The 23,162-nt window shown below is 36.8% G+C and overlaps 1 protein-coding gene across 14 annotated transcripts in view; it reads right to left on the reverse strand.

The window, feature by feature from the left end:
• Positions 1-23,162, reverse strand: part of Spopl (speckle-type BTB/POZ protein-like) — a 64,667-nt gene that overhangs the window by 17,638 nt on the left and 23,867 nt on the right. For 5 of the 14 annotated variants that reach the window (XR_866023.3, XR_866024.3, XM_006498412.4 and 2 more), the window contains exons 2-6: positions 20,341-20,476; positions 19,643-19,794; positions 18,094-18,221; positions 12,358-12,535; positions 12,225-12,280 (exon numbers count right to left, since the gene is read on the reverse strand). Coding sequence is in view for 11 of the 14 variants with exons in the window: in XM_006498412.4 (XP_006498475.1) it covers positions 12,225-12,280; positions 12,358-12,535; positions 18,094-18,221; positions 19,643-19,794; positions 20,341-20,476 (650 nt within the window). In the remaining 3 variants the exon portion in view is untranslated. Of the gene's footprint in view, positions 1-12,224; positions 12,281-12,357; positions 12,536-16,415; positions 16,513-18,093; positions 18,222-19,642; positions 19,795-20,049; positions 20,172-20,340; positions 20,477-23,162 lie in introns of all 14 variants that reach the window. The other 9 variants (XR_003953744.1, NM_001165997.1, XM_017319324.2 and 6 more) reach the window with 3 other exon arrangements.

Genomic DNA, 23,162 nt, shown 5'->3' on the forward strand with positions numbered 1-23,162 from the left:
AATGTGAAGGCAAGTCCCTATTGCTGAATTCACCATGCTGTTTTGACAAGGGCTTAGAAGAATTAAGCGGCTTGAAACCTTGGATCCTCCTTCCTGAACACAATCTTTCTCAGAAATAAAAGGTACTATATAATATGAAAAGGGGGGGAGGGAGAAGCTAACGGAAAATCAACAAGAACAACAACAACAAAATCCAACCAACCAACCAACCAAACAATCCTATCTAGCTATATAATATATAAAAACCACAGCAATGCACAGCAAGACAAGGTATCTCTATAAGTGAAATGGTGGTACTTACATACTGGGACCTAGGGTCTGCTCAATAAGAAGGAATTCATGCCTCATACTGAAAACTAGCTAAATGCTCATGTCTGGCGAGGCCATGCAACCAAGAAGAGACCCTAATGTTGTCACTTTCCAAAACAATATTTTATACTCACATATAAGTGCACTCTCATCCCTCGTGTAAGGAGCTTCTTTTTACAGTAAGGAGACTGTTACAAAAAGCCACAATGAATAACAATGCAGAGAACATACTGTGGTGTGCCCAGCACCAATCGATGACACCAATCCTTACACCTCCAAAACCATCACAAAAGTAGGGGGTTAGAACAATTGTAAGACCTTGAATACCAGGCAGTAGTCTTCTGGAAGACTCACTCTTCTTTATACGAGAGGGAAGCTCCACCACCAAAATTCCAAAGATACGGTTGACTCCAGAACAGAAAACAAAACAAACAAACAACCTTAAAAATGTACCTTAAGGCTGAAGAAGAAAACTAAAAAATATAACTAATACCTCTAAGAAGTCTGGGATATATTAAAAAACCAATGGGATACAGAGGATAGAAGGGGCTAAGGTAACTGTAAAAGGAATTGATACTCTATTTACTGAAACAGAAAATTACAGCTATAGAACTTAATTTAATCCTGAATATCAGATGCCTTTAGAAACTCAAACAGACATTATCAGAAATGAACATCTCCTTTACAATTTAGTGAAGAACTTCAGTTCCAAGAGTGCCAATGGCCAAACCTGACCTCCACAGGCACCAAGCATGCATTTGGTACACAAACTTACATTCAGATTTACCTAAACACACTAAAAGCAATATACAGCAAACCAGTAACTAACATCAAACTAAAAGGGACAGAAACTTGAAGCAATCCCACTAAAATCAGGGGCTAGAAAAGGCTGTCCACTCTCACCCTACCTGTTCAACATATAGTACTCGAAGTATTAGCCACAGCAATTAGACAACAAAAGGAGGTCAAAGGGATACAAATTGGAAAGGAAGAAGTCAAAATATCACTCTTTGAAGGTGATATGATAGAGTGACCCAAAAAAAATTTCACCAGAGAACTCCTAAACCTGCTAAAAAAAAAACTTCAGCAAAGTAGCTAGATATAAAATTAACTCAGGCTGGTGAGATGGCTCAGTGGGTAAGAGCACTCAACTGCTCTTCGTTCAAATCCCAGCAACCACATGGTGGCTCACAACCATCCCTGACTCCCTCTTCTGGAGTGTCTGAGGACAGCTACAGTGCACTTACATATAATAAATAAATAAATAAATAAATAAATAAATAAATAAATAAATAAATCTTTAAAAATATATTAAAAAAATAATAAAATAAAATAAAATTAACTCAAACAAATCAGTGGCCTTCCTCTACTCAAAGGATAAACAGGCTGAAAAAGAAATTAGGGAAAAAACACCTTTCACTATAGTCACAAATAATATAAAATATCTTGGTGTGACTCTAAACAAGCAGGTGAAATATCTGTATGACAAGAACTCCAAATCTCTGAAGAAAGAAATCGAAGAAGATCTCAGAAGATGGAAAGATCTCCCATGCTCATGGAATGGCAGGATTAATATAGTAAAAATGGCCATCTTGCCAAAAGCAATCTACAGATTCAATGCAATCCCCATCAAAATTCCAACTCAATTCTTCATAGAGTTAGAAAGAGCAATTTCCAAATTTATCTGTAATAACAAAAATCCCAGGGTAGGGAAAACTATTCTCAACAATAAACAATCTTCTGGGGGAATCACCAATCCTGACCTCAAGCTGTACTACAGAGCAATAGTGATAAAAATTGCATGGTATTGGTACAGCAACAGACAGGTAGATCAATGAAATAGAATTGAAGACCCAGAATTGAACCCCCACACTTATGGTTACTTGATCTTTTACAAAGGAGCTAAAACCATTGAGTGGAAAAAAGATATCATTTTTAAGAAATGGTGCTGGCTCAACAGCGGTTAGGATGCAGAAGAATGCAAAGTGATCCATTCTTATCTCCTTGTACAAACCTCAAGTCTAAGTGGTTCAAGGAATTCCACATAAAACCAGACACACTGAAACTAACAGACAAGAAAACGGGGAAGAGCCTCAAGCACATGGGCACAGGGGAAATTTTCCTGAACAGATCACTTATGCTTATGTTCTAAGATCAAGAATTGACAAATAGGACCTCTTAAAACTGCAAAGCTTCTCTAAGGCAAAGGACACTGTCAATAGGACAAAATGGCAACCAACAGATTGGGAAAAGTTCTTTTCAAATCCTACATCCAAAAGAGGATTAATATCCAATATATACAAAGAACATAAGAAGTTAGACTCCAAAGAACCAAATAACCCTATTAAAAAATGGGAAACAGAGCTAAAGAAAGAAATCTCAACTGAAGAATACCAATTGGCTGAGAAGCACCTAAAGAAATGTTCAACATTCTTAGTCATCAGGGAAATGCAAATCAAAACAACCCTGAGATTCCACCTCACACCAGTCAGAATGACTGAAATCGAAAACTCATATGACAGCAGATGCTGCAAAGAATGTAGAGAAAGAGGAACACACCTCCATTGCTGATTGGATTGCAAGCTGGTACAACTACCCTGGAAATCAGTTTGGCGGTTCCTCAGAAAATTGGACATACTACTACAGGAGGATCCAGCAATACCACTTCTGGGCATATATCCAGAAGATGTTCCAACTTGTAGTAAGGATACATGCTCCACTATGTTCATAGCAGCCTTATTTATAATAGCCAGAAGCTGGAAAGGACCCAGATGTCTTTCAACAGAGGAATGGATACAGAAAATGTGGTACATTTACACAATGGAGTACTAGTCAGCTATTAAAAATGGTGAAATCATGAAATTCTTAGGCAAATGATTAGAACTAGAAAATATCATCCTGAGTGAGGTAATCCAATCCCAAAAGAACACACATGGTGTGCACTCACTGTTAAGACCAAAAGCTCCAAATAACCAAGACACAATTCAGACTATATGAAGCTCAATAAGAAGGAAGAACAAAGTATGGGTGCTTTGGACCTTCTTAGAAGGAGAACAAAATACTTACAGGAGCAAATATGGACGTAAAGTGTAGAGCAGAGACTGAAGGAAAGGCCATCCATCCAGAGACTGTCCCACCTGGGGATTCATTTCATATATAGTTACCAAACCTAGACACTATAGTGGATGCCAAGAAGTGCAAGCTTAAAGGAGCCTGATATGGCTGTCTCCAGAGAGGCCCTGCCAGAGCCTTACTAATACAGCATTGGATGCTTGTAGCCAACCATTGGACTTTGCACAGGGTCCCCAATAGAGGAGTTAAGAGAAAGGAACAAAGGAGTTGAAAGGGATTGCAACCCCACACAAAAAACAACAATATCAACCAACCAGTCCCACAAGAGCTCCCAGGGACTAAGTCATCAACAAAGGAGTACACACGATTCCAGCTCTGTATGTTGCAGAGGATGGCCTTGTCATGCATCAATGGGAGGAGAGGTCCTTAGTTCTATGAAGGCTGGATAGATGCTCCAGTGTAGGGGAACTGAGGGCAGGAAGGTGTGAGTGGATGAGTGGGTGGAGGAACACCCTCATTGAAGCAGGGGGAGGTATGATAGAATAGGGGACTCTAGTGGTGGGGGTGGGGGGAGAGGCCAGGAAAAGGGAAAATATCAAATTTTAAAAAAGAAAGAAAATGTTGTGAAAAAAAGGAATGAATTGTCAAACTAACATTAAAAAAACAAACAAACAAAAACAGGACATCATGAGTTTTGCAGGCAAATGAATGAAACTAGAAACTAGAACCATCCTGATTGAGGTACCTCATGCCCAAAAGGACATGAATGGTATATACTCACTAATAAGTGGATATTAGTCAAAAAAGTACAGAATAACTAGGATACAATCCACAGAATTAAAGAAGGTTAACAAGTGGAAGGGCCCAAGTGAGAATGCTTCAATCCCATTTGAAATGGAGAAGAAATGCAATCACAGGGGGCAGATGGAAGAAGGGACCTGGATGGGAGAGGGGTCAGAAAGGGGAAAAGAGGAACGTGATCAGGTATTGTGGGGTATGGGGGGACAGGAGTGAAGTTCTGAGGGTCAGCAGAATGACTGGAAACAAGCAACCTGGTTAGATGGGAGGTGGGGGACCCTCTAGAATGTACCAGAGACCAGGTAGGTGAGAGACTCTCGGGACTCAAAGGAAGGAACCTTAGATGAAATGTACAACAATGGAGAGAAGGAAGTTGTAGAGTCCACCTCTAGTAGAAAGACAGGGCATCAAGTGGAGGGTTGAGGTTGCCATCCCACAGTCAAAATCTCTGACCCAGAAGTGTTCCTGTCTAAAAGAACTTTAGGAATAAAAATGGAGAAGAGCCTGAGGGAAAGGAGATGTAGTGACAGGCCCAAATTGGGATTCAACTCAAGGGAAGGCTCCAAGGCATAACACTATTACTGATGCTATGGTGTGCTTATAGATAGGAGCCTACAATGGCTGCCCTTAGAAGCAGCTAATTGAGACAGATGCTGATATTTACACCTAACCAATGGACTTTAGTCAGGGACCCCTGTGGTTGAATTAGGGACAGGCTTGAAGAAGTTGAGGAGGAGAGCAACCCCATAGGAAGACCAGCAGTCTCAACAAACCTGGATCCCAAGATGTCTCAGACACTGAACCACCAACTCACCAGCATGTACTGAGTTAAAACAGCGTTTAGAGCCTGGAGGTAGTAGCACAACCTTTAGTATGAGCACTCGGGAGTCAGAGGCATATGAGTATCTATGAGTTCAAGGCCATCTTGGTCTGCAGAATGAGTTTCAGACAATCAGAGCACAGCATTTGGTTCAAGTTATTATTTGTGTCTAATATGTGCACTGTTCTCAGAATTCTTTTTCTCAATCAAATAAAGATCAGAGTTTTCCAAGAAAAAGAAAGTAAACAGTCATCCTATCAAGAAAAACCTACAGATCCAATGGAATCCCAATAAAATGTTAGGGCTATTTTTAACATAAGTAGGAAAACAAACAAAAAACCAAAATAAAAAAAAAAAACAAGAAAAAACAACAGAAAAACAAACAAAACCCTCCTTGAACACTCTTAAAACTCACCTGTAAGAGTAAAATACTCTGCATAGCCCAAACAATCTTGAATAAAAGGAATTCTTCTGACGGTAACACAATATGTGATTTCAAGTTATACTAAAGAGTCATGATAATAATAACATGGTTGGTGCAGTAACAGACACATAATCAATGCAAGATTAAAAAGAAATGGTGATAGCTGGGCAGTGGTGGTGCACGCCTTTAATCCCAGCACTTGGGAGGCAGAGGCAAGCGGATTTCTGAGTTTGAGGTCAGCCTGGTCTATTGAGTTAGTGCCAGGACTACATAGAGAAACCCTGTCTCGAAAAAACAAAAACAAAAACAAAAATAAGAACAGAAACAAAACAAAACAAAAAGAAATGGTGAAAATTTAAGTTCATGCTCTACAAAGATGCCAAAAACATGTTGGACAAAGCATCTTCAATAAATTGTGTTTGGAAAACTGGATATCTATATGCAGAATACTGAAACTAGACTCTGCTTTCTACCCTTACAGGAAGGAGGGAGGGAGGGAGGAAAAGGAGGAGAGACAAAAAAAGCTTAGAGAAGAACATCGGAGAACACACAAGAATCAAGAAGCAGGATCTGCAGGAGACATCTTGGTTCCCTGACTCCACCAAGACTAGTCTGCGCAGGTGAGAGTGGACTACTGAAGCTAACAGCTTCTGGGACAGGTCCTGTTTCGGGCCTTCATCTTCTGCCAGGGGGCAAGTCCAGAAGCCATATATCTGTGCACCTTCCCTGAAAGAGGAAAGCCTGCCTGCAGAGTGCTCAGACCACTGAAACTCAGGAAAGAGCTAGTCTCCCAGGTCTGTTGGTAGAGAATAACAGAATCATGAGAGGAACAAGCTCTAACCAGAGACAACTATAACAACTGACTGCAGAGATTACCAGATGGTGAAAAGCAGACATAAGAATCTTACTAACAGAAACCAAGACCACTCACCATCATCAGAACCCAGCACTCACTACTTGGCCAGTCCTGGGCACCCCAACACACCCGAAAACCTAGACCTGGATTTAAAGGCATATCTCATGATGATGGTAGAAGACATCAAGAAGGACTTTAATAACTCACTTAAATACAGGAGAAAACTGCTAAAGAGTTGCAAGTCCTTAAAGAAAAACAGGAAAACACATCCAAACAGGTGATGGAAATGAACAAAACCATACTAGACCTAAAAAGGGAAATAGACACAATAAAGAAAACCCAAAGTGAGGCAATGCTGGAGATAGAAACCCTAGGAAAGAAATCTGGAACCATAGATGCAAGCATCAGCAACAGAATACAAGAGATGGAAGAGAGAATCTCAGGTGCAGAAGATTCCATAGAGAACATCGGCACAACAATCAAAGAAAATGGAAAATGCAAAAAGATCCTAACTCAAAGCACCCAGGAAATCCAGGACACAATGAGAAGACCAAACCTACGGATAATGGGAGTAGATGAGAATGAAGATTTTCAACTTAAAGGGGCAGCAAATATCTTCAACAAAATTATAGAAGAAAACTTCTCAAATCTAAAGAAAGAGATGCCCATGAACATACAAGAAGCCTACAGAACTCCAAATAGACTGGACCAGAAAAGAAATTCTTTCCTACACATAATAATCAGAGCGACAAATACACTAAATAAAGATAGAATATTAAAAGCAGTAAGGAAAAAAGGTCAAGTAACATATAAAGACAAGCCTATCAGAATTACACCAGATTTTTCACCAGAGACTATGAAAGGGAGAAGATCTTGGACAGATGTTATACAGACACTAAAGGAACACAAATGCCAGCCCAGGATACTATACCCAGCCAAACTTCCAATTACCGTAGATGGAGAAACCAAAGTATTCCACAACAAAACCAAATTCACACATTATCTTTCCATGAAAACAGCCCTTCAAAGGATAATAACAGAAACAAAACAAAACAATACAAGGACGGAGACCACATCCGAGAAAAAGCAAGAAAGTAATCCTTCAACAAACCTAAAAGAAGACAGCCACAAGAACAGAGTGCCAACTTTAACAACTAAAATAATAGGAAGAAACAATTACTTTTCCTTAATATCTATTAATATCAATGGACTCAATTCCCCAATAAAAAGACATAGACTAACAGACTGGCTACACAAACAGGACCCAACATTTTGCTGCTTAGAGGAAACCCATCTCATGGAAAAAGACCAACACTACCTCAGAATGAAAGGCTGGAAAACAATTTTCCAAGCAAATGGTCTGAAGAATCAAGCTGGAGTAGCCATTATAATACCTAATAAAATCAACTTCCAACCCAAAGTCATCAAAAAAGACAAGGAGGGACACTTCATACTCATCAAAGGTAAAATCTTCCAAGAGGAACTCTCAATTCTGAATATCTATGCTCCAAATACAAGGGCAGCCACATTCATTAAAGAATCCTTAGTAAAGCTGAAAGCACACATTGCACCTCACACAATAATAGTGGGAGACTTCAACACCACGCTTTTATCAATGGACAGATCATGGAAACAGAAACGAAACAGGGACACAGTGAAACTAACAGAAGTTATGAAACAAATGAATCTGACAGATTATCTACAGAACATTTCATCCTAAAACAAAAGGATATACCTTCTTCTCAGCACCTCATGGTACCTTCTCCAAAACTGACCATATAATTGGTCACAAAACAAGCCTCAACAGATACAAAAATGCTGAAATTGTCCCATGCATCCTATCAGATCACCATGGACTAAGGCTGATCTTCAATAACAAAATAAATAATAGAAAGACAACATTCACGTGGAAACTGAACAACACTCTTCTCAATGATACCTTGGTCAGGAAGGAATAAAGAAAGAAATTAAGGACTTTTTAGAGTTTAATGAAAATGAAGCCACAACATACCCAAACTTATTGGACACAATGAAGGCATTTCTAAGAGGAAAACTCATAGCTCTGAGTGCCTCCAAAAAGAAACTAGAGAGAGCACACACTACTAGCTTGACAACACACCTAAAAGCTCTAGAACAAAAGGAAACAAATTCACCCAAGAGGAGTAGGTGGCAGGAAATAATCAAACTCAGGGGTGAAATCAACCAAGTGGAAACAAGAAGAACTATTCAAAGAATCAACCAAACCAGGAGCTGGTTCTTTGAGAAAATCAACAAGATAGATAAACCCTTACCCAGACTCACTAGAGGGCATAGGGACAGCATCCTAATTAACAAAATCAGAAATGAAAAGGGAGACATAACAACAGATCCTGAAGAAATCCAAAACACCATCAGATCCTTCTACAAAAAGCTATACTCAACAAAACTGGAGAACCTGGATGAAATGGATATGTTTCTAGACAGATACTAGGTACCAAAGTTAAATCAGGATCAGGTTAATGATCTAAACAGTCCTATATCCCCTAAAGATATAGAAGCAATCATTAATAGTCTCCCAACCAAAAAAATTCCAGGACCAGATGGGTTTAGTGCAGAGTTCTATCAGACCTTCAAAGAAGATCTAATTCCAGTTTTTCAACAAACTATTCCACAAAATAGAGGCAGAAGGTACTCTACCCAACTCATTCTATGAAGCCACAATTACTCTGATACCTAAACCACAGAAAGACCCAACAAAGATATAGAGAACTTCAGACCAATTTCCCTTATGAATATCAATGCAAAAATACTCAATAAAATTCTCACTAATCGAATCCGAGAACACATCAAAATAATCATCCATCCTGATCAAGTAGGTTTCATTCCAGGGATGCAGGGACGGTTTAATATATGGAAATCCATCAACGTAATCCACTATATAAACAGACTCAAAGACAAAAACCAAATGATCACCTGATTAGATGTGGAAAAAGCATTTGACAAAATCCAACACCCATTCATGATAAAAGTCTTGGAAAGATCAGGAATTCATGGCCCATTCCTAAACATGATAAAAGCAACCTACAGCAAACAGTAGCCAACATCAAAGTAAATGGTGGGAAGCTGGAAGCAATCCCACTAAAATCTCGGACTAAAGAAGGCTGCCCACTTTCTCCCTACCTATTCAACATTGTACTTGAAGTCCTATCCAGAGCAATTAGACAACAAAAGGAGATCAAGAGTATATAAATTGTAAAGGAAAAAGTCAAAATATCATTTTTTGCAGATGATATGATAGTATACATAAGTGACCCAAAAAATTCCGCCAGAGAACTCCTAAACCTGATAAACGGCTTCAATGAAGTAGCTGGATATAAAATTAACTCAAACAAGTCAATGGCCTTTCTGTACACAAAAAATGAACAGTGTGAGAAAGAAAATAGGGAAACAACACCCTTCTCAATAGTCATAAATAATATAAAATACCTTGGCATGACTAACTAAGGAAGTGACAGATCTATATGTTAAGAACTTCAAGTCTCTGAAGAAAGAAATTAAAGAAGATCTCAGAAGATGGAAAGATCTCCCATGCTCATGGATTGGCAGGATCAATATGGTAAAAATGGCTATCTTGCCAAAAGCAATCTACAGATTCAATGAAATCCCCATCAAAATTCAAACTCAATTCTTCAAGGAATTAGAAAGGGCGATTTGCAAATTCATCTGGAATAACAATAAATCTAGGATTGCAGAAATTCTTCTCAAGGATAAAAAAAAACTTCTTGTGGAATCACCATGCCTGACCTAAAGCTGTACTACAGAACAATTGTGATAAAAACTTCATGGTACTGGTATAGTGACAGACAAGTAGACCAATGGAATAGAATTGAAGACCCAGAAATGAACCCACACACCTATGGTCACTTGATCTTCGACAAGGGAGCTAAAACCATCTAGTGGAAAAAAAACAGCATTTTCAACAAATGGTGCTGGCACAACTGGTGGTTATCATGTAGAAGAATGCGAATTCATCCATTCCTATGTCTTTGTACTAAAGTCAAATCTAAGTGAATTAAAAAACTCCACATAAAACCAGAGACACTGAAACTTATAGAGGAAAAAGTAGAGAAAAGCCTCGAAGATATGGACACAAAGGAAAAATTCTTGAATAGAACAGCAATGGCTTGTGCTGTAAGATTGAGAATCGACAAATGGGACCTCATAAAATTGCAAAGCTTCTGCAAGGCAAAAGACACTGACAATAAGACAAAAAGGCCACCAACAGATTGGGAAAGAATCTTTACTTATCCTAAATCAGATAGGGGACTAATATCCAATATATATAAAGAACTCAAGAAGGTGGACTCCAGAAAATCAAATAATCCCATTAAAAAATGGGGCTCAGAACTAAACAAAGAATTCTCACCTGAGGTATACTGAATGGCTGAGAAGCACCTGAAAAAATGTTCAACATCCTTAATCATCAGGGAAATGCAAATCAAAACAACCCTGAGATTCCACCTCACACCAGTCAGAATGGCTAATATCAAAAATTCAGGTGATAACAGATGCTGGCAAGGATGTGGAGAAAGAGGAACACTCCTCTATTGTTGGTGGGATTGCAAGCTTGTACAACCACTCTGGAAATCATTCTGGCGGTTCCTCAGAAAATTGGACATAGTACTACCAGAGGATCCCGCAATACCTCTCCTGGGCATATATCCAGAAGATGTTCCAACTAGTAAGAAAGACACATGCTCCACTATGTTCATAGCAGCCTTATATATAATAGCCAGAAGCTGGAAAGAACCCAGATGCTCCTCAACAGAGGAATGGATACAAAAAAGGTGGTACATTTACACAATGGAGTACTACTCAGCTATTAAAAAGAATGAATTTATAAAATTCCTAGGCAAATGGTTGGACCTGGAGGGCATCATCCTGAGTGAGGTAACCCAATCACAAAAGAACTCACACAATATGTACTCACTGATAAGTGGATATTAGCCCAGAAACTTAGAATACCCAAGATATAAGATACAATTTGCAAAACACATGAAACTCAAGAGGAATGACAACCAAAGTGTGGACACTTTGCCCCTTCTCAGAATCGGGAACAAAACACCCATGGAAGGAGTTACAGAGACAAAGTTTGGAGCTGAAACGAAAGAATGGACCATCTAGAGACTGCCATATCTGGGGATCCATCTCATAATCAGCTTCCAAATGCTGACACCATTGCATACACTAGCAAGATTTTGCTGAAAGGACCCAGATAGAGCTGTCTCTTGTGAGACTATGCCAGAGGGCCTAGCAAACACAGAAGTGGATGCTCACAGTCAGCTATTGGATGGATCACAGGGCCCCCAATGGAGGAGCTAGAGAAAGTACCCAAGGAGCTGGGGGGATCTGCAACCCTATAGGTGGAACAACAATATGAACTAACCAGTACCCTCCCTGAGCTTGTGTCTCTAGCTGCATATGAATTAGAAGATGGCCTAGTCGGCCATCATTTGGAAGAGGCCCATTGATCATGCACACTTTATATGCCTCAGTACAGGGGAACGCCAGGGCCAAGAAGTGGGAGTGGGTGGGTGGGGAACGTGTGGGGGACTTTTGAGATAGCATTGGAAATATAAATGAAATAAATACCTAATTTAAAAAAAAAGATTCAAGAAGTAGAAAAGACACTAAATACACAGATCCAAGAAAGGTCCTTGTAAATATGATTCTGTATAATAGGAAGTGCTCTAGCAATAAGACCATGAAAACAGTTGTTCTTTACAATGTTCAGTGATCATCCACATTGAGAGCATCTGCTTTTTTATTAGAGGACACATTTCCCCAGTTTCTAAAGTTCTACTAAAATTTGAGAAGAACATGCATAGATATTTTTAATATGTGCATCCTATACACACACACATATATATAAATTAAATAATATGAAGCCTTTTAACAACATTTACCTTTGTGCATTCTTCCATTTCATGTTCAAACATTGCATTAAAAACTGGGGATCGAGCTATAACAAGAATAAGAATCATTACTCAATGCTCAGATTTACTTTTCAAATGTTTTATTATCCAAAGGAAAAGGTACCTGCAAGCACAGACTTATGAGCTTTGAATTCTTTTCCTCTCACAAAAAAGCAGCAATCTGTAAATCTTGTGTTTTCCCAGAGATTACCTAAATCTTCTGCTAGTCGACATTCTGGCACCTTCAAAGTGTTTGTACTAGTGTGTCCTGATACATTTACTGAATCTTGGACCACACTCACCTAAGAAAGAAGACAACAAGGAAACATTTTTATACAGCATTATCATGGTACTATGTGTACATTTTATTTATTAAATTTAAGAATCCTGATTAATTCAAGGTACCTAATACCTAGTAATCCCAAATCCTAGTACCCTCAAAACATATTTAATGATATAAATGTGGGAAATAGCGTAGGGGAACTAAGATATGAAGTAAATCTTGTTCAGTGGTGACACTGTATGTAAATAAATGGCTTATCAATGTATTAGAATCTCATTTATTACAATCACAAAATTATTTCTTACTAGAAATTCCACATCATCAGATTTACAGAGTTGACATTTTTGCAAAGGAATTTTCAGTTTTTGTTTTCTTCACTTACACTGTAGGCCTACTACCATTCCAATTTTAATATATGTACAGCTTCCATAATTTTCAAAGACATAAAACTATTGTGTAAAAGTTGGAAACCTGGAGGTAGAGAAATGGCTCAGGACTCAGGTAAGAGCTCAGTCTGCCATTCTAAAGAACATGGCTTCCAGAACCACAAACACAGCAGCTCTCAACCATTTTTAACTCCATGGGATCCAACACTCTTTTCCAACCTTCCTGGGCACTAGAACAGTCCGTGGTATAAAAACACAGATGCAGAACACCCACACACATAAGATAAAGTAAACATAAAAAGAAAATTCCTACACATTTCAACAACAGTAGAATTGACTTAAGTATCAGCTAAAATGGATTTAAAATTTTAAGTTAAATTAAATTAAGTAAAAAGGCACACTTAAGAAAAAGAATTCCCATTGTAATTTTTAAAGTCTACGACATTTTCTGGAAAGTCAAAGGTGAGTTCAATACAAATGTGCTTTAGTTCAATTTGCATATATTTTATTTTTCTGTGACGCACTAAGAATTGAGATAACTGTGAAACTGCTTTTATGTAACCCCCCCATTAAAAATCATTGTTTACTGAATCAAATCTGTTTAACCTTTACACCATCTTTAAAAGAAAGCATTCCATTATATTAATTTGGAAATTTCATATTACAATGATCAATAACAAAAAAGAAACACTTCAACTAACCAAATAGTTCAGAACAAATGAACAATTTTTAAAATTTAAATTGCATGTGGTATATTAGTTATGCTTTTGAGTACTAAATATTGGGTATGGGAATATTTTTTACAAAGCAGAAGACAAATGAACTGATTTCTTGAGAATGTAATTTAAGGGTACACACAGGGCTTGAGAAGTGGCTCAGTCGGTAAACTGTCTGCTGTGCAAACTTGAGGATCTGTGTTTGATCTCCAGTACCCAAGTGAAAAAAATAGTATTTTACAGCATCAAGTGTAATCACAACCCTGGGACGGCAGAGAGAGGAGGATCCCTAGTGTTTGCTGGCCAGCCAGCCAAATGAGGAAGCTCCAGGTTCAGTGAGGGGCCCTGTCTCAAACAAAACAAAACACCATGCAGGAAACATGTATTACAATAAACCATGTAGAAATGAAAATGTGGAACAGATAAACTAGAGCAAATTATTAACATGCAAAAATACATGGTTCTGTTTAAAAGGTTTAGAGACCTGATATACTAGTATATAGAAATGTGTGCTTCAAATAAGCTATTAGACACTTATGAGAAAAAGCTAGACAAGATTTAGATTGGAAGTATATGTGGCACAGAGGTAATCTGATCCATTCACTCTATCTTAGAGACAGTTCACACTAGTATCCTAAGGTAAACAAAACCCTGTCAATCACATGGATAGTCTGTGCCAGAAAAGGCTCCATAGACCGCCAGACTCCTGAGGTCTTCATACTACATGTTATTTTTAATATATAAAAGTACCTTATACTATTACCTTTAACAATTATGAACAAAAGTATTTATAACAATAATCTTATTTTCTAAATATGGGGGCCAAAATATTATGTACATAGAGCCATATACAAAGGTTCTATCTTAAGACCTCCATAAGTCAAAGTATCTAAAATTTTGGTAACTTCAAAGAGAAAAAATGTTCCATAGATCTTTACTTCATTGCTCTCTCTATTTTACTATTTATCAAAAGACAATGATACACAAATGGAATATGCTGATGTAAATACATACTCGATTTAGCGATCATTTTTAACATATGATATATTTAATTGCTTGTATTAATAATTACTCTTGAAATTTTTAAGTAGAAAGAACTGGATTGCTTAATTACCTACATAAACTATACAGTGGTTATAAAAAATATGGTCACAGTTTATATAGGAAAAGATTTCTTGAATTCTATGTGTTGTCTCTATCTAATTCAATATAATATATTTGCTTGCATGCATGCATCTGTGTATGTATGCATCTGTGTGTGTGTGCATCTGTGTGTGCATGCATCTGTGTGTGTGTATGCATCTGTGTGTGTGTATGCATCTGTGTATGCATGCATCTGTGTGTATGCACTGTAAGTGCTCAGTTTCCTCCCATCCATGCAGAGGCCAGAGGAGGACTTAGAGGCGTCAGTGCTCTCCTTCCTCTGTTGCTGAGGTTGACTCTGGCTTGTTATCATGGTATCTGTAGTTAGACCACAAGTCTCAGTCGGATTCATCTCAGCCTCTCATTTACTGAGGAAGTGCTGGGACTACAGGCGTGTGCCATCACAAGTGCCTTTTTATGTTTCATCAAGGATGTGCATAGCAAGTGCTTTTACACACTGAATTATCTCTCTCGACCCCACACTAACATATATAATATAAAAACTTGGCAGAAGACATACAATCATATATAAAATAAGTATATAAAAGAATAAGAAAACAGAGACATTATCATTGTGGTAACGATGCACAGCGAGCTACATTCTCTATAAGCAATCATAATGTAAAGGACTTGCATTCCTTGCATACCTATCTGGTGCTATCAAAGCAACCACACATTCCAATTCAAATAGAAATTAATGACCTAAATAAAGTTGAAAAGTGATAGGTTCTGTTTTGATATTTATAATTTGACATGATAAAAACATCAAGAACAGGTAATGAACAACTTTATGGAACCTAGAGAGAAAATTCAGGAAAAAGGCTGAGATTCTCTACTGACTTAAAGCATAGGATAATTCTCTTTTTTAATTTGCCATTGGTTCACCCTAAGAACATAGCTTATAAAGAAGATGAACATTTGAGGGGTATAACTGAATATGAATCTAGCTCACAAATCTAGTTCTTCTTTTCTGCTTTGACTGAAAAGCACTTGCTCTAACTTTTAAAACCTGAATCCTGTAAAACTATCTGAAAGGGAGCTGTTTCTAAACCCACACAGTATTACAATGTTGTCACTAGAATCAACTACTTGCTTAATTGACTCTAAAAGGCAGATGTTTTTAAAAGTCCAGTTTTACATATCTCCTAGAAAAGGGAGATAGTAAGAGCTTAGAGATTTCAAGATCCCATTTTAAAAGTCTGGTCATAGCAACAGGGTAATCAACTTTTCATTTCTCACAGCTATGAGTTCAGAAAATAAAACCCATCTTCTACACATTACCACAATGTATTAATCACACCTATAAAGAGGATACCTTATCAACAGGAATTTTCTATGTGTCCTTAGGAAAGAATGAGCTCAGCTTTAATAAAAGCTTCTCATTTAATTTAACTATACATATATATTTCTGTTTCTCAAGGAATGTCATAGATCTGTAGACTATCAATAATATTTAATTTTTTTTAAGGTTTCAAAATACTCTAACCAGTATTCTATTTCTCCAATTTATTCTCAATTCCTGCTTGTGCATCATTTTGGAGAAAGGAAACAGAGCTGTTTACACTGTTAGAGGTTTTGATCTAATGCTTGTACTACATAGACTGCAAGACTAAGCTATGTCTTGCACAAAAAGAGTAGCACCCAGCTGCCTTACCTGTCTACAGCACCACTTGCAGTGGAGGGGGAGGTGCCAGTTCTTTAGGGAGGGCAGTGCAATGCTTCCACCTCTTCTGCAAGCAGTGTTGGAGATGCTGTAGAATGAAGGGCATCCATGAGAGGAGTGGAAGGAATGATGAGGGCACAAAGAATGTTAATTAAAGGTGATTTTGCCCATCTATACTAAAAATAGTGCCCAAGAGAAAATGTCTGGGCTAGTGAAAAGCACATTTCAAGATCTAAAAATGGGATTACCTTAAAAACATGTCATAATAAGTTTTATGGGTCACTAGAATGTGTTATTTAGCATATTGATAACACAACACACATACTTGAATAATCTTAAAATTAATTTCAGCCTTAATTCTGAATTTATTAATTGTCTAGGTTCCAGTACATACACCCAGAAAAAACACCTTTTAACAAACATTATTTCAGTTCTATAATGCAGATTATTTTCTAAAAAAGGTTAAATCACTAGTCAAAACTATCAGGCCATTTTGTTTGATTGTGTTTTCAGCTCAAATAATGTCAAAGGACCACTAAATTCTAAGATGACATTAAAAAAAAAAAACTAACGTTTTCAAATTAATATCAATTCTTAAATTCTGGAAGAGTCTACATTAAAGGCCAAAATTTAAACACTATAATAACTTTTATCTATTTAAAATATTACTTAAATGTCTGCTTACTACAAACAAGAGCTTCAAGTTCTAACCCCTTGAAATGATGAGAAAACAACCCAACAATTTGATTTATAACAAATGAATTATGCAGTTAATTTATGTATGTATTTCTCTGTGGTCATATTTTAATTACTATACATACTTCAGAATGATATAATACGATGATACAGAGTTTGTAATTTTGAAATTTTTTATACATTGACTACAGAGACTTAGCTAATTCAGTAGATAAGGAAGTTACTATATTCATCTGTTCACATTAACTTCCTGAAGTATATTGATATTTTAAGAAATTCATCTGCGACTTTATCAATAAAATTGTACTAGAAACAATGCAACCCTTGGGTTTACTCCAAAAGTTGAATTTCATAATTTTATATAAATAAAGCTACCCAAAGATAAAAATGACTTAAACCAAACCTAAATTCAACAAGTCATAAGAGTAAATTCCTGGCAGAGGAAATACTCAAAAATTTCAAAATATGATGTATTATGAATATAAATTAAGCATATATCCTTATGCCAAATTATATATGGACATCATTAAAATCTCACACTTGTTTTTTAGAATATTAACACAGACTTGACTATGTTAATCCAATAGTTTGAGGATGTCCCAATGTTTTTCACATGATTTTTCATTCAAACTATAAACTATGCATAATAAAGCTGTATCAGGTTAATCTCTAATATTGGCTATGTCATCATTATTAAAAATAAAGAAGATATTAAACAAACACAATGATATATATTTAGTATGTGGTAATATAACTATGCAAACAACTAGGGGATGGCAAAAATATAAAACACCATGTTGATTTTTAGTATTATTTTAGTCAGCTTTTTCTAAAAACGAATTTACAAAAGAAACCTTAAAAAATAAACCAATCACTTTCATTTTAAAATTATACTCTGTATTAACCTGGTTCACATTTTTTTTCACATCAATAAATAAACCATGGAGTTATGTGTTAATAAAAACATACCTACCTCACAGAATAACGTAAGCTTGTCATCTGGAAGGAGACCATTAGCTTCATCAAGCAAAAAATCCCTTCTAATGAATTTTTTAAATCCCCAGTCCTTCCCCTGTACAAATCGATATGCTCTTTGGCTTTCTGGTGGAAAACAGATTTAAATCAAATAAGAATCAAGGATAATTTTTTTTCTTAATGGTAAAGAAATATAGATGTAGAGAATACAGCTACAATATTCACAATGATGTATGAGGTACAAGTATTTAAAAAGGCGTATGAAGCAATGTGTCCAGGAGAATTAAACCTTTCATTGTTTCTCAAAGTTTGGCCACAGCCACACAAATTAAATTAAGATCTCTTAAGAAAAGCCATCAAATCCCCTAGAGGGAAAGGACACACATAGATACACATGCACACATTCTCATTTCACACACACACACACACACACACACACACACACACACACACACACACTGTTGCCTGTAAGTAATAAATTCAAATCATACTGCTATTGGCATAGAGTCATCATCTATGACTCAAAACTTTGTTAAAAATATCTCACTTCTAGTTTCTCCCCTTAAAACCAAATGTTCTAATTCATTAGGAAATCCTTTAAGCACTGCTGGCAAACACATTCTATTGATTTAAGTTTGCTGAATTATAGAAAACCTCAAGTTGGTGAGAATGTAAAAAAGCCTCCTCCCATTCACAGGATTTTATAAATATAATCTCATGAAATAAACGTCCATACATAAAGCCCCCCCCAAAAAAAAACTGCTTTCTGTATAATTTTACAAGGTTGTAATAAATATCGAGGATGTTTCAAACATTTTAGGGAGTACTGAATTGTATGCTGTGAAATACACATTTCTTAACAATGTATTTATTATATATCATTATCTATACAATCAGCATAGAACCTTAACTGAAATACTCCATTTTAAGTGACACATCATATGAAATGTAAAAATTAATAATTGTATGCGTAACGAAGTTACTCAGTTCTTTGGTTCATTTCTAAGAAAGTATTTACAATTCAGTGTGGCAGTTCATAGGCTATTAACCTATTAAACACATTGTAAATATTCTGTAACATTCTTCTCTTATGTATCTCTGAAGTAAAGAATTTTCACTGAAATTAAAAGGTTCTGACTAGGAGAAAATTTCCTTTCTTTTCATTAATTGTTAAAAAAAAAATCTAGTGACAAAATATGAGGCTATTCCATTTCCTTGCAATGTCCAGCAGAAAGGCGAGGGAGAGGAGACATTTTCCTGATGACATATACCAGGAACCCTGTTTTCTGTTTTAGCAGCAACCAAGTGACAAGTGCAACATCATTTTAGGTCATGAAGCAGTTAAATTTTCATATTATTGTTAACTACTTATATATGTCTATGGAGCTAAAACATATGAAACAACTAAGCTAGAATATGAAATGTGAAATTAAATAATGGCCAAAAAGATAAATGCTTTGGACTAAGACGTAAGAGAGGACAATAATCTGAGACTTTTCTAGGTAAAGTATGAAGACAAGTTTTCATCCAGTTTGCCAACCACTTACCCATTGCTTTTGTTTCTTCCCTTTTATCATTGAGAAGAGAGAATTTGAATTTAGCTCGAACCTCACTTTTTGGGCAGCTGACTAGGAGCAAATATAAGGACAAATAGTCTTTACTTTCGTCATCTAATCCCTTTGGGTTTACCCTCAGGCACCTAAAATAAAACAATAGGTCACTTATAGTAATTTAGTATTTGGCATAAACAAACAAACAAACAAAAAAGGCAGACAAAACTGAAATTACCTACAAATTAATATCACAACAGCACTTCTGAAATAACCCCATAGTTTTTTATATTTCTCCACTGTTCTAGGAATTAATTACTAATTTAATATAAAATTATACTAATAACCATTAGGGCCAACAATAACAATAACACAAAGTTAACAAAAAAATATAATATGTTTACCATTTCATTTTATCATTTGGGCCTGAAGAAAACGTTGAACTCTTTAACACTTCACCCATTTCTTCTCTACAAAAACTGAAGTTATTAATAGTCCACATGTAGGAAAATTTCACTACTTTAACCTACGAGATGAGAAAACCATTTTTATACTCATGACTTAAACTTGTCACAAATCAAATATTCATTCTAACGAGAGTGATAAAGCCATACTGCTTTACAATTTTACAGTATACTTGTCATCGTTAGAAAATGCATGTGACAAGCAGCAAATGCATTTTAAATGGTATGTACCTGTGTGTAACACCAGCTTTCTGCAACAGGACTAGTAGACATATCTCCAGGCAGAGGTGGAGTAGGTTCCCGAGACATTGCCACCTTATTACAGTCTTAAGATTCATATAGTATCCCACAAACTTGAATAATTTAGCTACAAACAAAAAAATTTATTTATTGATCAATCTTTGAGAAAACCAGGAAGAGATTATATTTAAAGTTGGGGGAATTAGTATTAAAATAAGATTTTGAAAAAGTATATGAAGTATTTAAATAATTTTAGAAATATTTCATAAAATGGAAACCAGCTTAATATTTACATAAGACTATTTTTCAAAATACCACAAATCAAAAATATCCATGTAGTAGTATACCATATCATAGAAACTTAATGTCATCGATGTCTGGCTCATCTCCTGCTATCACTTCTTGAAATGCAAATGACCATAAGCAAGTTCTCACTGTAACTATGTCACCATCACCTGCCAGATACTAGTTCTCACTAAAGAACACAGATGTCTACAAAAGCCTATAAATAACTCAAGACTACCCACTGTGTCCTAAGACTGTATCTGTGACACAGTGTTGCCTTCAGAGATGTACTAAGTGATTTATTTCGCTTCTAGTTATCTATTCCTGATACAAATCAATTTGGATGCACAATTAGTAACCTATCTGGATGCCATGAACAGCACTTGTTTGAGATGATCTCTTTTCTCCAAGGTGTACTTTTGCAATCTCTGTCAAAATCAGTCAGTGGCATGCACGGGGAAATGTCAATGCACTAAAGTAATAGTTTCCATTTTTGGTGACTATGTCCTATTCTTCAGCTCTCACCTTTTGTCATTGTTCTCTCCTATTGTCATTGTTGATTTTGTTGAATACCCTATACTCTGTATGAACAATGAAAACCTACTTTTGATTTAAGAACTGATCAAGAACACCACATAAAGCTGATGGAGGTAACTACTTGTCAGAAGAAGACAAATTCTTCAACTACAAAAAGGGAGATTTTTCTCTAAAGCTATAAAACAGCCATGTAAAATAAGAAAATGAAGATTGAGTAAATAACTTGACACTAAAAAATAGAGCTATAAAAGATAAGCCATCATATAAAACTATGAATGAAGAAGCACTTTAAAATTCTTCAATACAGGTAACAAACAAGAGCTAGGAATCATGGTGCAGACTTGGGAGCCCCAGCCAAAGAGCAGGAGGATCACAGAAACAGAGTGTGGTAAACAAGGCAAATTGAAGGAGAATCACTTGAGATAATGGACTAACCTGCTTTACACATCATAGTCCTGCTGAGTGTCTCAAAACAAAGGAAACAGAACAGGAGGTACAGAGGTAGAAATAGTTGGGTTGGTGATGATGGTAACGGAGCAGGAAAGAAGAAAAATGGGGGAAAAGGAGAGGACAACAGGAGGAGGGGAAGAGGATGGAGGTGAGAACTGAAGAGAACACACAAATGATGAAAAATATTACCACAATATATAAAAGTTCTCCCACCCAACTACAACTGATTCTTTTAACTTTTTCTTAGTTCTTTGTGAATTTTACACCATGCACCCCAATCCTATTTATCTCCCTCTCCCTTCACACCTGCCCTCCAGCCTTGTAACCTCTCCCCAAACAGAGAAAAGAATCTCATTGTAGAAGCTGTAGTTGGGTAACTGTGGAAACACAGAATACCCTTTGTCCTTACTTCTTTGCTTGCAGATGCTCATTACAGTAAACCTTGGTTAGGTACTTCTGTTACACTATCAATACTAGAGCCTCACTGGGACTCTTCTAGGCTATCTTGTTGCTCTTTGTTATTTGGAGATCCTGTAGTTTTGGATCTGTAGGACTGGCTCCTTCATGTCCTCCAACAGTTCATCAACAGGGTAGATGTGGGGATAGGCCAAAGCCTTAGAGTTATCTGAGCTGGTCAGTGCACTAGCTTTCTGGCACCCTCATGGCCAGGGCAAGCTCTCCTGCCCTGCCCCAACTGTCTCACCCAATGGCACTGCCAACAAGCACAGAGCAAGCTCACTGGCTCTCATGCCCTTGAGGCTGGCTAATCCACACCCCCACCATCAAGGCCAGCTCTAATGACCAGGTGAGTACAAGACCGCTTTCTGGGATGCTATAGCAAGCAAGGGACAGGGCCAGTTCTCCCACTCTTATGCTCTCAGTGCCAGCTTTCCCTTATTCGGCAAGTGGTGGACAGACAAGGGAAACATGACCCTAAACCAACTGACTTTTGACAATGATTTCAAAAGTACACATTGATGCAAATAAAACATCTCAAACAATGCTACTAGAAAAGCAACACATACACAGCAGAGGACTGCCGGGTCTGTGTTCAATCAGAGATGATGCACCTAACCCTCAAGAGACTGGAGGTCCCAGGCAGTTTAGAGGTGGGTGTGTGTGGAGGGGGGGCGGGGCATCCTTATGGAGACGGGGTGGGGAGGAGGTATGGGATGTTGAACAGTTGGAGGGTAGACAGGGAGGTGGGGATAAAATCTGGAGTATAAAAATACATTAAAAGAAAAAGAAAAACAAAATATCTACCAGCAGAAGAATGAAACTTGATTATCTCTTATCTTCCCCAAAATAAGTATATAAATTCTAAATGGAATCAAAGCCCTTAACCTAAGACCAGAAACCAATACAGCTATTGCAAAAATTAGAGAATATAGGTCAATAGTAAAGAATTTTGAACAAGATTCAGGTCATTCAAGAAATATGATCAATAGAGGACAAACGAGTCCTTATGAAACTAAAAAGATTTTGTACATCAAAGGAAAATAATTTAATTGAAGAAGCCACCTACATAAATACAGAAAATC

Source organism: Mus musculus, chromosome 2 (assembly GCF_000001635.26).
Source record: "Mus musculus strain C57BL/6J chromosome 2, GRCm38.p6 C57BL/6J".
NCBI classification, from domain to species: domain Eukaryota; kingdom Metazoa; phylum Chordata; class Mammalia; order Rodentia; family Muridae; genus Mus; species Mus musculus.